The following is a 13,032-nucleotide window of genomic DNA, read 5'->3' as shown; positions in this document are numbered from 1 at the left end:
AAACACAACACATATTAGTATGTATATTGGATGTATTTCTCATTGAGGAAGTACAAATTAAGACCACAACGAAGTACTTCTACACACTTATCAAAATGTCTAAAATAAGAATTACAAACCTGATGAGGTAGCTCAGTTGGTTAGAACATCATTCCAATACATCTAGGTAGTGGGTTTGATCCCAGGCAGGGCACATACAAGAATCAACCAATAAATGCATAAATAAGTGGAACAACAACAAACTGATGTTTCTTTCTCAAAAAAAAAAAAAAAATCTAAAAATTGAAAAGAAAAAAAAAAAAATAAGTCTGACAATACCAGGTGCTGGTAAGGAAATAGTGCAAATAGAATTATTTCACATTGCTAGTAGGATTGTAAATTGGTGAAACCACTTTGGAAAACTACTTAGCAACTTTTTTTTTTTTTTAATATTTTATTGATTTTTTACAGAGAGGAGGAGAGAGGGATAGAGAGCTAGAAATGTCGATGAGAGAGAAACATTGACCAGCTGCCTCTTGCACACCCCCTACCGGGGATGTGCCCGCAACCAATGTATATGCCCTTGACCGGAATCGAACCCGGACCTTTCAGTCCACAGACCGACGCTCTACCACTGAGCCAAACCGGTTTCAGCAGCAACTTATTTTGAAATGCATCAAAAACCAGAATGTTTTGATAGAGGGATGGGTATGTATTAAAACAAATATGGCAAAATGTTAACTGCAGAATCTGAGTGGTGGGAATATGGGTATTCAAACAATTCTGTCTACTCTGTATTTTGAAAAGTACTTAATAAAATGCTGTGGGGAAAACTAAACATATACTTACCCCATTACAAAGCAATTTCACTCCTGGATATATACTCAAAATAATCAGGTGCTTTTATACATTTTGTACATAAAAAGAATGATCACAACCGATTTATGCAGCCAAAAATTAACACAACTCAAATATACGTCAATAATAGAATTAATAAAAATGTATATTTATACAATTGAATACTATACAGCAATAAAAAATAGTATGAACTGCCGAAACTGGTTTGGCTCAGATAGAGCATCGGCCTGCGGATTGAAGGGTCCCAGGTCAAGGACATGTACCTTGGTTGTGGGCACATCCCCCATGGGGGGTGTGCAGGAGGCAGCTGAACAATGACTCTCTCTCATCGATGTTTCTAACTCTCTAACTCTCTCTCTTCCTCTCTGTAAAAAATCAATAAAATATATTTAAAAAAATAGTATGAACTATTATCACATACATATTAAGAACACACAAAAAATTCACAATGCTGTACAAATTATTCTATTTAACTTTAAAACTAGGCAAAACACAATTATGGTTATAAGAGGTCAAAAGAGTGGTTACCTTTCGGAAAGAGGTATTGACTGTTGGATTGGGTATGAGGGAGTCTTTTGGTGGAAATAGGCTCTATCTTCATAGTGGTTCTAATATGTAGAAGTACACTATACTATTAATATACTATTAAAGAAATACTGCTTATTGTATATAAAAAATAAAAAGGTTTACACAAACATATACAGGGTTGGCAAAAGCAGGTTTACAATTGTGAGTATGCAAAACATAGTGTATTATATTATTATTTATTATTGTAGTATTTATTTGTATTACAACTGAAAATCTGCTTTTGCCCATCCTTGTATATTATACTCTAAGTGCATAAGATTATAGAATTCATAATCACCATCTACTCATTATTTTTTTGGGTCTAAGTTACCCTACTCATAGTTTAATAAGGGCAGCTCTTTTGCTTTTATACTTTTTTGTTTGTTTGATTTTTTGTTAATCTTTACATTTTTCCACTGATCTTTAGAGGATATTTTTTCCATTGATTTTTAGAGAGTGGAAGGGAGGAAGGGGAAGACAAAGAGAAAGAGAGAAACTTACTTCAAGGTAAGAGAGACCTCACATCAATAGATTGCCACTCATATCCCCCTAACCAGGGCTGGGAATCAAACCTGCAATCCAAGTATGTGCCCTTGACCAGGAATTGAACCCATGACCTTTCTGTGCTCAAGGCAACACTCTAACCATTGACACCAGCCAGGACTGCTTTTATTCCTTTTTTTACACTGATGTTCACATAAGATTTCATTTAAAGTCTTCAGAACCTAAAAAGTAAGTTTGTGATTCACTATCATATTACAAATTGATCTTTCAACTTCAAAGTTTACATCAAACACATAATACTTGATTATACTATTTCACAATAAACTATAATAAAATGCTTCATGTATAAGCATTAATTTTGGCCCCTTTAACTAATATAGTAGCTTCCTCGGGAGTAAAGGATTCATTTCTCCTTTTCCCTGGGTGCCTAACATACTTGGTGACAGAAAATAGGTATCAAGCATCCTGCTTTTTATCCTTAAAGCCTTGTAACTCAGTTTATGGTAAATTGCTTCTTCCCTGTCCCCGCCCCCAACAAATCAAAGAATTAAATTGTTATACAAAATTATATGTAATTTTAACTAGTTGGTCAGTTATAAAAGTCTCACTCTTTTTCACTTCAATATATTTGTTTTGATTTCAGAGAGGAAAGAGAGGAAAGAGATATTGATAGAAACATCGATGAGAGGAAATCATTGATTGGCTGTTTCCTGCACTGGAATCAAACATGGGACCCTTCAGTCCGAAGGCTGATGCTCTATCCACCAACCCAAACCAGCTAGGGCAAAAGTCTCACTCTTCTTAAAGCCATTCAGCTTCATAAGAAATTCAGAAAATTTTAATAAATTAACACAACTCAAATATACATCAAAATTAATATATCTGGAGGATTGCTTTATTTCCCACACTTTTGATGATTTCTTAGTTATCTTACTGTATGCTCTCTGGGTTAAGTAACAAGATAATTACTCAACTTGCCCCTGGAAGCACACTCCTGGTTGGCTACTTAATTAAAAGATAGGTATATATGCATTCACATTAAACTAGATTCAAAGTATTCTTTTTTTTTTAAATCCTCACTCAAGAATATGTTGTTGTTTTATTAATTTTAGAGAGAGGAAGGGAGAGAAGGAGTGAGGAAGGGAGAAAGAGAGAGAGATATCAATCAGTTGCCTCCTGTATGTATCCCAACTGGGGAAGGAATCTGAAACCTAGGAATGTGCCCTGACCAGGAATTGAAGATGCAACCTTTTGGTATAGGGGACAACATACCAACTAACTGAGCCATGTGGCCAGGGCTGAACTCAAAGTATTCATAATCAGTTAAAATAAAGGAACTCTTCTAAGACTTCAAAAGCAACATAAAGCCAAACTGAATGTCAAAATCAAAAGGTCAGGCAGATTCTCCAAGAGAAAAAAATATTTAGTTCTCCCTTATCACTTTACTTCTCAATTGCATGTAGCAATCTCTTCTGCCATTAAAAACACACACTTTGGCTGTCTGTAAGCTGACTGTTCCTTACATCTTTCACTCACATTTCCACTTTCTGTGAGTCTTTAGTATCTTTAGCCACATCACTCAACTTCATTTACCTACATAAATATAAAACCCTAATATGCAAATAGATGGAACAGCAGAACAATTGAACAACTGGTCACTATGATGTACGCTGACCACACATGGAATATGGTGGCATCAGTAGCAGGTGGCAGAGTGCAGAACATGGCAGGCATTGGCCAAGGCAGGATGGTGAAGGTGAGCAAGGATGCCAGACCAAGGCAGGGCACTGGTTGCTGTCACTGGGACGAGCCTCTGGTGGTTACTGAAAATTCTTTGCACTGTAGTCCTGCCCAGAGCTCGAACCTGCTGCTGGCATCAGAGCTACCATTTGTACCATCTGCTGACGACCAGTGCCACCCCAGCACCATTAGCAGGTGCAAACTGTGGCTGCCGGCCCCAATTGCCCCTCAGGGCTTCTCCACCTCCTCCTGCCCTGAGGGGTGACTGGGGCTAGCAGCCTCCACTCACACCCACTGCCAGCGCCAGAACCACCACTCACACTCACCACTCACAATCACTCGGCACCGTCAGTGGGTGCAAGCAGCAGCTGCTGTCCCTGATCATCCTAAGGGCTACTCCACTTCCCCCTGCTCCTGAGGAGCAATCAGGGCAGCAGCTGCCGCTCACACCCATTCCAATCACTTGGCGCCGTCAATGGGTGCGAGCGGGGCTGGCACCATCAGCATATGAGAACAGCAGCGGCAACAGAAGCAGGAGACCAGGGGCTGTGGCGGGAGGGGCTGGGCAGAGGCGCGGAGGATGGCCTGAGACCTGACCCTGTTTCTTTCAAGGTGCACGAATTCGTGCACTGGGCCCCTGGTATAATAATCCTGAATTCTGAGCATTTTAGTAATATCATAAGTGTCTGTTAAATTCATTATTAAAAGTTACTGGTAAGGAATCAACTTCTGGAAAATTATTCCAGCCTATTTTTTAATAACCTATTTGAATAAATGAAAAAAATACATCATCCCTATTTCTTTGCTTGAAGGAAGGTAATACACAGAAGATAATTAAAAATGGCTTGAGACAAGATGACAAAGAAATACAACATTTAATTCCAATTGTATGTACAATACAATCATCCTTTCATTCCCCTCCTCATTTAAACTTGGCTGAGGCATAATAAAGACAGAAGGGAGGCACCAGATGGTTTGGCTCAATGGATAGAGTGTCAAATCTGCAGACTGAAGGGTCCCAGGTTCGATATTGGTAAAGGGCACATGCTGGGGTTATGGTCTCGATTCCCAGGAGGGGATATCCAGGAGATAACCAATCAATGATTCTCTCTCATCACTGATGTTTCTATTTTTCTTTTCCTCTCCCTTCCTCTCTGAAAACAAAATTTTTAAATTAATTACAGCATTAAAAAAAAAACAGAAAGAAAGAAAGAAAGAGAGTCAAGTTAAATAAAAAAGTCAGAATCTATAGCAGCTATTCTATGACAATTTTTCAGTTTAGAGGAAACCAAATAAAATTAAAACCTTTTTAAAAAAAGAATCCCATTCTAAAGTATTGTACTAAGATTTTAAAGCTCTAAGTTTTATGATAAAATTTTATGATATTTCTAGAAAGCATTAACTAAAAAATATTTTAAGAAAGTCAAGTTTTCTGGGTCTTATCTGCCAAGTAACTTATTACCCCATCTTCTCAAATTACCCTATAATTAGCTCTAGAATTAAAGTGACACACTGTCCTACTCTTAAACGTGCATACATGCTTAATGGCAAAAAATCAGCCATAATTAAAGGACATCCAGAGTGGAAAATCAGGCATAAACAAACAAACCCCCTATAACAAAGATTTTAAGTAAATAAGCAAACAAATAATCTTTGCTTCTTCGTTTTTACAAAAACCAAGGCAAGTTAAACTACACAGAACACAAACCAAACTTGAATGAAAGAAATAAACAGATTAAGTTTTCCGAAGTTTATGTACTTTATAAATTAGGAGTGACAGAAGAAAACTGAATACAGTCAGATAAAAATAGTTAATGTGGGAGAGGAAAATAGCAGGACCCTTTAAAGTACAAAGGCCAAACAGTAAAGCACATGATTCTGGGAACAATTTATGTAGAAGCAAACAACCAGCCTAGCTGGGGAGGTTAGCTGATTGGAGTGTCATTCCCATACACCAAGGTTGCAGGTTTGACCCCAGGTCAGGGCACATACAAGCAGCATCCAATGAATGCATAAATGGTAGAAACAACAAAATCAATGTCTCTTCCCCTTCCTCCTCTCTCTCTAAAAGCAATAAGTATTTTTTAAAAAGCAAACTTAAGACTCTTACAGAAAAACAAAATAACTGATATTCACATTTACTCAAGTATTTGAGTGCCTACTATGTGAAAAACAGTTCTAGCAATGCAAAGATGAATCATCAGTCTTCGATTCTAGCAGAGGAGATGTGGCATTGTTATAATTAAAATCAAATAGTAAGGGTAAAGAAAGTGTCCACGGAATGGTAAATGAACTCTTTAAAGAAGTTAGGAGTAAGAAATTACTCATGTTGGAGGTCAGAAAAGGATTCCTGGCATTTGAGCTGGACCTGGAAAGCTAGAATTTACATTAGAAATTAAGGGAAGAGTACTAATGGCAATGGGAATAGAATGAGCTAAGGCAGAGATCGGAAAACAGAGGCATATATAGATTACAACAAACTGTTTTCTCTGACTAGAGTCAGACTTAAAAAACTGAAAAACTGCCGAAACCGGTTTGGCTCAATGGATAGAGCGTCGGCTTGGGGACTGAAGGGACCCGGGTTCGATTCCGGTCAAGGGCATGTACCTTGGTTGCGGGCACATCCCCAGTAGGGGTTGTGCAAGAGGCAGCTGATCGATGACTCTCTCTCATCGATGTTTCTAACTTGCTATCTCTCTCCCTTCCTCTCTGTACAAAATCAATTAAAATATATTAAAAAAAAAAAAAGCTGAAAAACTATATAAGGAGCCAGATTATGACTTTGACAGATATTTAAGACTGAGATTTTCAGTGACAAGTCATGAAGAATCATTAAGGATTAAGAGGCAAGGGATTTACTCTGTTTAGAATTTGTTTAGCAGCAAGGAATGAAATGAATGGGGAGGAGATATGTCAATTAGTTTATTGTAAGAGGTAATGAGAACATCAATTATGGTGGTGACAATAAGAGGGAGATGGAACAGTAGTTCTAAGTTAGTCACTGGGTGTCCAGAATATGTTAGGTGCCATTCCACTCCACCAAGAAAGTGTAAAATCCAACCTTGGCTGGTTTGGCTGATGGATATAGAGTGTTGGCCTGAGGACTGAAGGGTCCCAGATTCGAATCTGGTCAAGGCACATGCCTGAGTTTTGGGCTCAATCCCTAATAGGGGACATGCAGGAGGCGGCCGATCAATGATTCTCTTTCATTATTGATATCTCTCTCTCTCTCCCTCCCCCCCTTCCTCCCTCTCTGAAATCAATAAAAAAATATTTTAAAAAAAGAAAATTTAAAATCTTACCTCATTCTCATCTTTAAGAAAACTATAATTTGGAAAGAAAATAATTATTAAAGTACCAGAGCTAATTTATAAGGTAAAATGATTTCCAAGTAATACAAAGAAAATCAGGAGTGAGGGAGGAAAAAATGGTCAAGTGAAAACTAGACTTTCTTAAAATATTTTTTAGTTAATGCTTTCTAAAAACATTAAAGAGGTTAGAGTTGATCTACACCTCAGTGAAAAGGTAAAACTTTAAGAGGAGAAGGATAAATGTCCTACATAGGGCATTTTTTTAAAATTAATTTGTTCAGTAAGACCAAGATATATGAACTACATTTTGAGATAATTTCCACCAAAATGGTAAACAAAAATAAAACATAAAAAGATCTTCAATTACTTGAATTGACTTCATAAAAGTATCCAAAAAAACCAAGATATGAATATATTAATACAGCTCTGTATACTTAAAAATAAGCATTATATATACTAGAGGCCTGGTGCACGAAATTCGTGCAGGGGGGGTAGAGTGGGGTGGGGGGAGGAGGAGGGTGTCACTCAGTCCGGCCTGCACCCTCTCCAATCTGGGACCCCTCAAAGGATGTCCTACTGCTGATTTACAGGGATCAGGCCTAAACCGGCAGTCGGACATCCCTCTCACAATCTGGGATTGCTGACTCCTAATCATTCACCTGCCTGCCTGATTGCCCCTAACCACTCTGCCTGCCAGCTTGCTCGCCCCCAACTGCTCCCTGCTGCTGACCTGCTCACCCCCAAATGTGCCGCCGCCCCCCCCCCCCCCCCCGTGCCATCCTGCTGATCACCCCCAATTGCCCCCCGTACCAGTGTGCTTGCCCCTAACTGCCTCCCCTGATAGCCTGCCCCTAACTGCCTCCCCTGATAGCCTGCTCACTCCCAACTGCCCCCCATGCTGGCCTGCTCACCCTCACTTTCCCTCCCCACTGGTCTGCTAGTCCCCAACTGCCCCCTGCTGGCGCTGCCAAACCGGTTTCGGCCAAATTTCTTTGTTTTTATCTCTAATTCAAGAAAAGCTCTAACCTCTTTCCTCCTATTTCTCTAAGGACAAGCATTCAAGTACTTTTTCATAAAATAAATGTTCTGTTATAGAATATATACAGGGTGAACTAAACCCTAAATTATTTTATCAATAATTATTTTATACCTACATTTAATATTATGAGATTTGAATTTTAGAATTGATACCTTAAAAATGATCCATAATAAAGGGAAAAGGCAGTAGGAATATACATACTTCTTATAAGACATTCAAATGCACTTGCCTCAAAATAAATACATTGATTTTAAAAAATACATTCATTCAACCAATAATTGAGTGCCTAATGTGTGCCAGGCACAGTTCTAGGTACTCGTAAAGCTGTTCTTTAAAAATCCCCTTTTCTCAGGAAGCTTACCACTTAGTGGGAGAAGAAAGATAATAAACATAATAAGTAAAGATACTGTTAGAAAGTGATAAATGCTATGGGGGGAAAACAGAAAAGAGTAAGGAGGAATTCCAAGATATTGTGGCAAGCTGCAATTTAAAAAGGATGGTCAGAAAGGGTTTAAGAAAGTGTCATTTGAGTAAAGACCTGAAGAAGGCCAGGGAGTCAGTGATGGTGATACGGGGGTAAGAGCACTCCAGGCACAGAAACCAGGGCAAAGGTCCTGGAGTATCCTGGGACAAGAAAGCCGGAAAGGCTAAAGAGAAGCCAGCAGCCTGGCCTGGTCCCCCTCAGCCTGGCCTGCACCCTCTCCAATCTGGGACCGTTGGCTCCTAACTGCTCACCTGCCTGCCTGCATGATCACCCCTAACCACTCTGCCTGCCAGCCTGCTTGTCCCAACTGCCCCCCTCCCCCCCTCCACGGCCTTCTTGCCCCAACTGCCTCTCCCACCGGCATGATCACCCCAACTGCCCTCCCCTCCTGGCCTGATTGCCCCTAACCACCTCTGCCTTGGCCCCGCCACCATGGCTTTGTCCGGAAGGTCTCCCAGTCTAATTAGTATATTACCCTTTTATTAGTATAGATTAGGGGACACTGTAAGGAATTTGGCTTTTACATGGAATGAAATGGGTATCCATAGAAGGCTAAGCAGGGTGTCATGATCTGTTGTATCAGAATCACTCAGCTGGCTGCTGAATTAAGAACAGACTTATTAGGCACTGGCTGGGGTGGCTCAATTGGTTGGGTGTTGTCCCATACACCATGCTGGTGCTGGTTGATTCCCTGGTCAGAGAATGTGCCTGTGCCTGGGCTGATGGGGGGTCGTACAGGATGCAATCCATGTTGATGTGGATGTCTGTGTGTGTGTGTGTGTGTGTGTCTCTCTCTCTCTCTCTCTCTCCCTTCCTGACTTTCTAAAAAACAATAAAAAATATTTTTTTAAAAAGGAATAGACTTATTGGGAAGGCAAGAGAGACCAATGAGGAGGCTATAAAAACAAACAACAACAACAGAAAACACAACAACCCAGGAAAGAAATATGTACTTCCTATAAACTTTGACAGAATGGTACAGTGATTACTTTTATGCAAAATAAAAAAAAAGTCTGTTAGATCCTGCTAATAAGAAATAACCAGAAGTTAGAGCTCTTGGCATATAGATATACATTGTGCAACACAAACACAAACATTTCTTCACTACAGAAAAAATACAAGTGTGTTTCTTTATAATCATGAAAAAAAATTAATTCTGTTGCAGCTGAGACTACCTTTTTAAGAAATTAGTCAAAAAAATGATTAGCCAATATTCCTGTAACTCGCTAATTATATACTATTTAAGGTGAGAGGAGTTACTTCTGTCCACTGGAAATATAAATAATTTACTTTGGATGGGGTTTCTCAGGTCATCTAAATAAATCATTCTTGAAAATCTTATTTCCTTCATGGGGAACAAAATATTTTCTACTCAAGTTTCTCTTTTTATGTTCCTACTTTTAAAAGAAATTCTTTTCTTTCAATTGATACCAACCAAATTTCCACATCAGCATCTGGGTCATTTATTTCAGGAAAGGACAACCACAAAAAACTCCCACTGTCACAAATAACATGTTTCAAAATATTTTCCTCCATGATATCAAAAAATAACCCCTCCAAACCTCTCATTATCACCTAGTCCTCCTGGAAAAAGCCAATACAATTCTCAACACTATGTTATCGTAAATAATAAAAAGGGCAATAAGTCAAAGATATTCAATTTGCCTGGAAAGGGGCTAGAAAATATGAAAGATTTTGAAATAAAAATCCATACCCACTACAAAAATTTGCTCATGAAACTGAAATAAGCACATACTAGTCTTACAGTATTTTGAGGTAAACAGAAAGTGAAATATAAACAATTTACTTGTTTCAAAAATTCAGAAAGACAGCCAGATTAAGCTTATGTCTTTCTAAATTAAATCTTTACTGTTGGAAGTATTACATATGTCCCCTTTTCCCCCTTAGTTTTTTATTTTTAAAGAGACTTTCCCTGTGGCAATTTTTTGGAAGAAATGGGTGTGTAAATTTACAAAACATAATATTGAATCCAAACTCATTAATCCCTTCAACAAGAGCTTTTCTGTGCCAAAAAATTGCACAAAGCATGGGCACATGTATGCTGTTCTCAAGTCTTATATATAGTTTTCATTTGTCCCAGTTACTGAGTATCTACTATGAACCAGATGCTGGGGACAAAACAGCAAATACTAGGAGACAGACACATGGCCCCTATGAGCGTGCAGTTTACACAGTGGAAAGAGGGAAATGCCTCAAGCATGAGACATAACATCTAACTAAACAAGGTTAAGAACACTCAGGTAAGCGTTCTGTGTGCTGTTTAAGGAAGTGCAGAGGGTTCAGGAGGACACAAACAAGGGAGTGATAGATTCGGGACAGGAGAGAGGGGAATGTGAGGTGACAGGAGAGCTGAGTCCTCAAAGAGGATTAGATGTTCACCTGGCTGACCTTGGGGGAAGGGCTCCGGGCAGAGGGAGCAACTGGAGCAGAGGCTCAGAGAGCCTGGAATACAGAACGCGAGGGAAGTCACGGAGGCTTCTGTATGCCACAATCAGGACTGGACTGGACTGGACTGGTATTTATGAAAAGCCCCTGGAGGGTTTTATTCAGAAAACCGGCTTGTGTGATCAGGTTCTTCTGCTGTCATGAGACACTGGTTTACTCAGGAATGAGAAAAGAATAACACTAGATAATGATGTCACCGTGAAACAACAAAGGAGCCTGCCCAATTAAAAAACGAAACCCCCTCAGGAGAAAAAAAAAAAAATTAAGCCACTTTAACTCTGCAAAGTCCTTGGGGGCGAGGGGGGGGAAGTTTTTAACCAACATCCCTTAAAACTGAAGAAGTAGAGGAAAGCTTTGTATGCATTATGAACAATAACACCTACATGTCTACCTTGAGTTTTTCTCTCAAGAGGGCATAGCTCTTGATGAATCGCGTGTAAACCCATCTGGGGGCGCTGATGGCCGTACCAAAAGCAATGAAAACTATTTAGAAGAAAGTCCTGGATACAAAGGGAGGAGGACCACGAGGAACAGAGGGTCTATGTCTCACGTCCTGTTTAAAAGGTTCCCAAAGTTCAAGAGAATCAAGTTTTACGAAGTCAAAGCGTTTCCAAGGTGTGTCATGGGGGTGGAGCAAAGGAGGAGGGGTTTAACACTTAATAAAAAAAAATATGTAAACAAGTAACTCGTTTAAAAAAAAAACAAACACACAAAGTCCACCCACAAGTAACTATGGATGTGATGGGACTAATATCCCCACGGAAAGATCTTCTCTCCCAAGGAGACATGCACCACCCCTCCCAGACCCCGTGAGCACAGACAGGGGAGGGGGCGGGGGTGGATGAGCCACAGAAACACACAAATGGGGGGGAGGCCGCCACCCATCCAGGTCCCACAACCCAGCCTGCGGCTCGAGGAGAAAAATCTCGATTCAGGCATTCAAGGCAGGAAAATGTCACTCCCAACTCCACCAGCAAACCACCCACCAGCCGCTGAGGTAGATCCCAGACTCGGGGTCCCACCACTCAAGGACGGGGGACCAGCCCCACACGCCGTGCCCGGGAAGAGGCGAAGGAGCCCCCCCCATTCCTGGGAGCAGGGAGCCATCGCCCTCAGAAACAGCCCTAAAAGCGGGTCAACGCCCCCCGCCCCCACCCCCCAGGCCAGGCCCTGCCGAGGTCAGGGGCGCTGACAGCCTCCAAGCCCCCGCACCCCGCCGCCGCCGCCGCCGCTCCCCTCCCCCCCACACCCCCTCCCCTCTACCTGATATGGCGGCGGCGGCTCCTGGTCCGGCTCCGTCCCTTCGCCGAAACTCGCCCGGTCGGACTGAGACTCGTGGAGCAGAGAGATGTCATCCGAAGTGGGGGATTTGAGGCAGTTCCCCATCTTCCGAGGCTTAAGGGTGTGTGATCTGGGGGTGAGGGGTGAAGTGGGGGGGGGGGGGCGGTGAGCGGTGGCGGGGTCTTTCGTAAGCGCCGCGGGCAGCCGCGGGCAGCGAGGAGGGGTCGGCGGCGGCAGGCCGGGGCTCAGGCGGCGGCTCCCCCGCCCCCCGGCGCCGCCGGAGCGCCGCTCATGCCAGCCCCCCGGGGCGGGGGCTCAGCGCTGGGCCGCGGGCGCCGCTGGGGTCGCGGCGGGAGCCTCCAGCGAGGCGGCGATGTGGTGGTGGTGGGGGGGGGGGGCGGGCGGGGAGACCAGACACTTCCCCACCCCGCCCCCCCGCGGGGCGGCGGCGGCCACGGAGCCGCTGGGCCTAATCCAGGTCAGGAGCCGGGGGCGCGGCCGGCGCGGCTGCCTCAGCTGCTGCCTCAGCTGCCGCTGCCCCTGCAGACGCCGGAGCCGCGGCCGCGGGCCTCATCCTACTCCGCCTCAGCGCGGCGGCGGCGGCGGCGGCGGCGCGGCGGCGGCGGCCAGAACGAGGCCGGCTGCTGCCTGCGTCACGCCGCCGTGCGTGCCTTGGCCCCGCCCCCGGCGCCGGCGGCGTGGGCCGCGCTGGCCGCGCTCCCCCTCCCTCCGCTGTTCGGGCTGCTGCTGCTGCGTCTGTGTCCGCGTCTCCCAGGTTCGGGTCCCGACCCCGAAACCTTTGA

At 42.7% G+C, this 13,032-nt stretch overlaps 1 protein-coding gene across 1 annotated transcript in view; it reads right to left on the bottom strand.

Moving 5' to 3' along the window:
* RNF11 (ring finger protein 11) overlaps positions 1 to 12,873 on the bottom strand; it is a 45,567-nt gene extending 32,694 nt beyond the window's left edge. Inside the window, exon 1 of the mRNA XM_036447291.2 lies at positions 12,212 to 12,873. Within this exon, the coding sequence (XP_036303184.1) occupies positions 12,212 to 12,334 (123 nt within the window). The 5' untranslated portion in view covers positions 12,335 to 12,873. The remainder of the gene's footprint in view (positions 1 to 12,211) is intronic.
* Positions 12,874 to 13,032: the final 159 nt, after the last annotated feature.

The sequence above is a fragment of the Pipistrellus kuhlii genome, unplaced genomic scaffold, assembly GCF_014108245.1.
Source record: "Pipistrellus kuhlii isolate mPipKuh1 unplaced genomic scaffold, mPipKuh1.p scaffold_m20_p_2, whole genome shotgun sequence".
Lineage (NCBI taxonomy): Eukaryota > Metazoa > Chordata > Mammalia > Chiroptera > Vespertilionidae > Pipistrellus > Pipistrellus kuhlii.
Note: the sequence above shows the minus strand (reverse complement) of the source record. Positions and strands in the feature narration are given on the sequence as shown.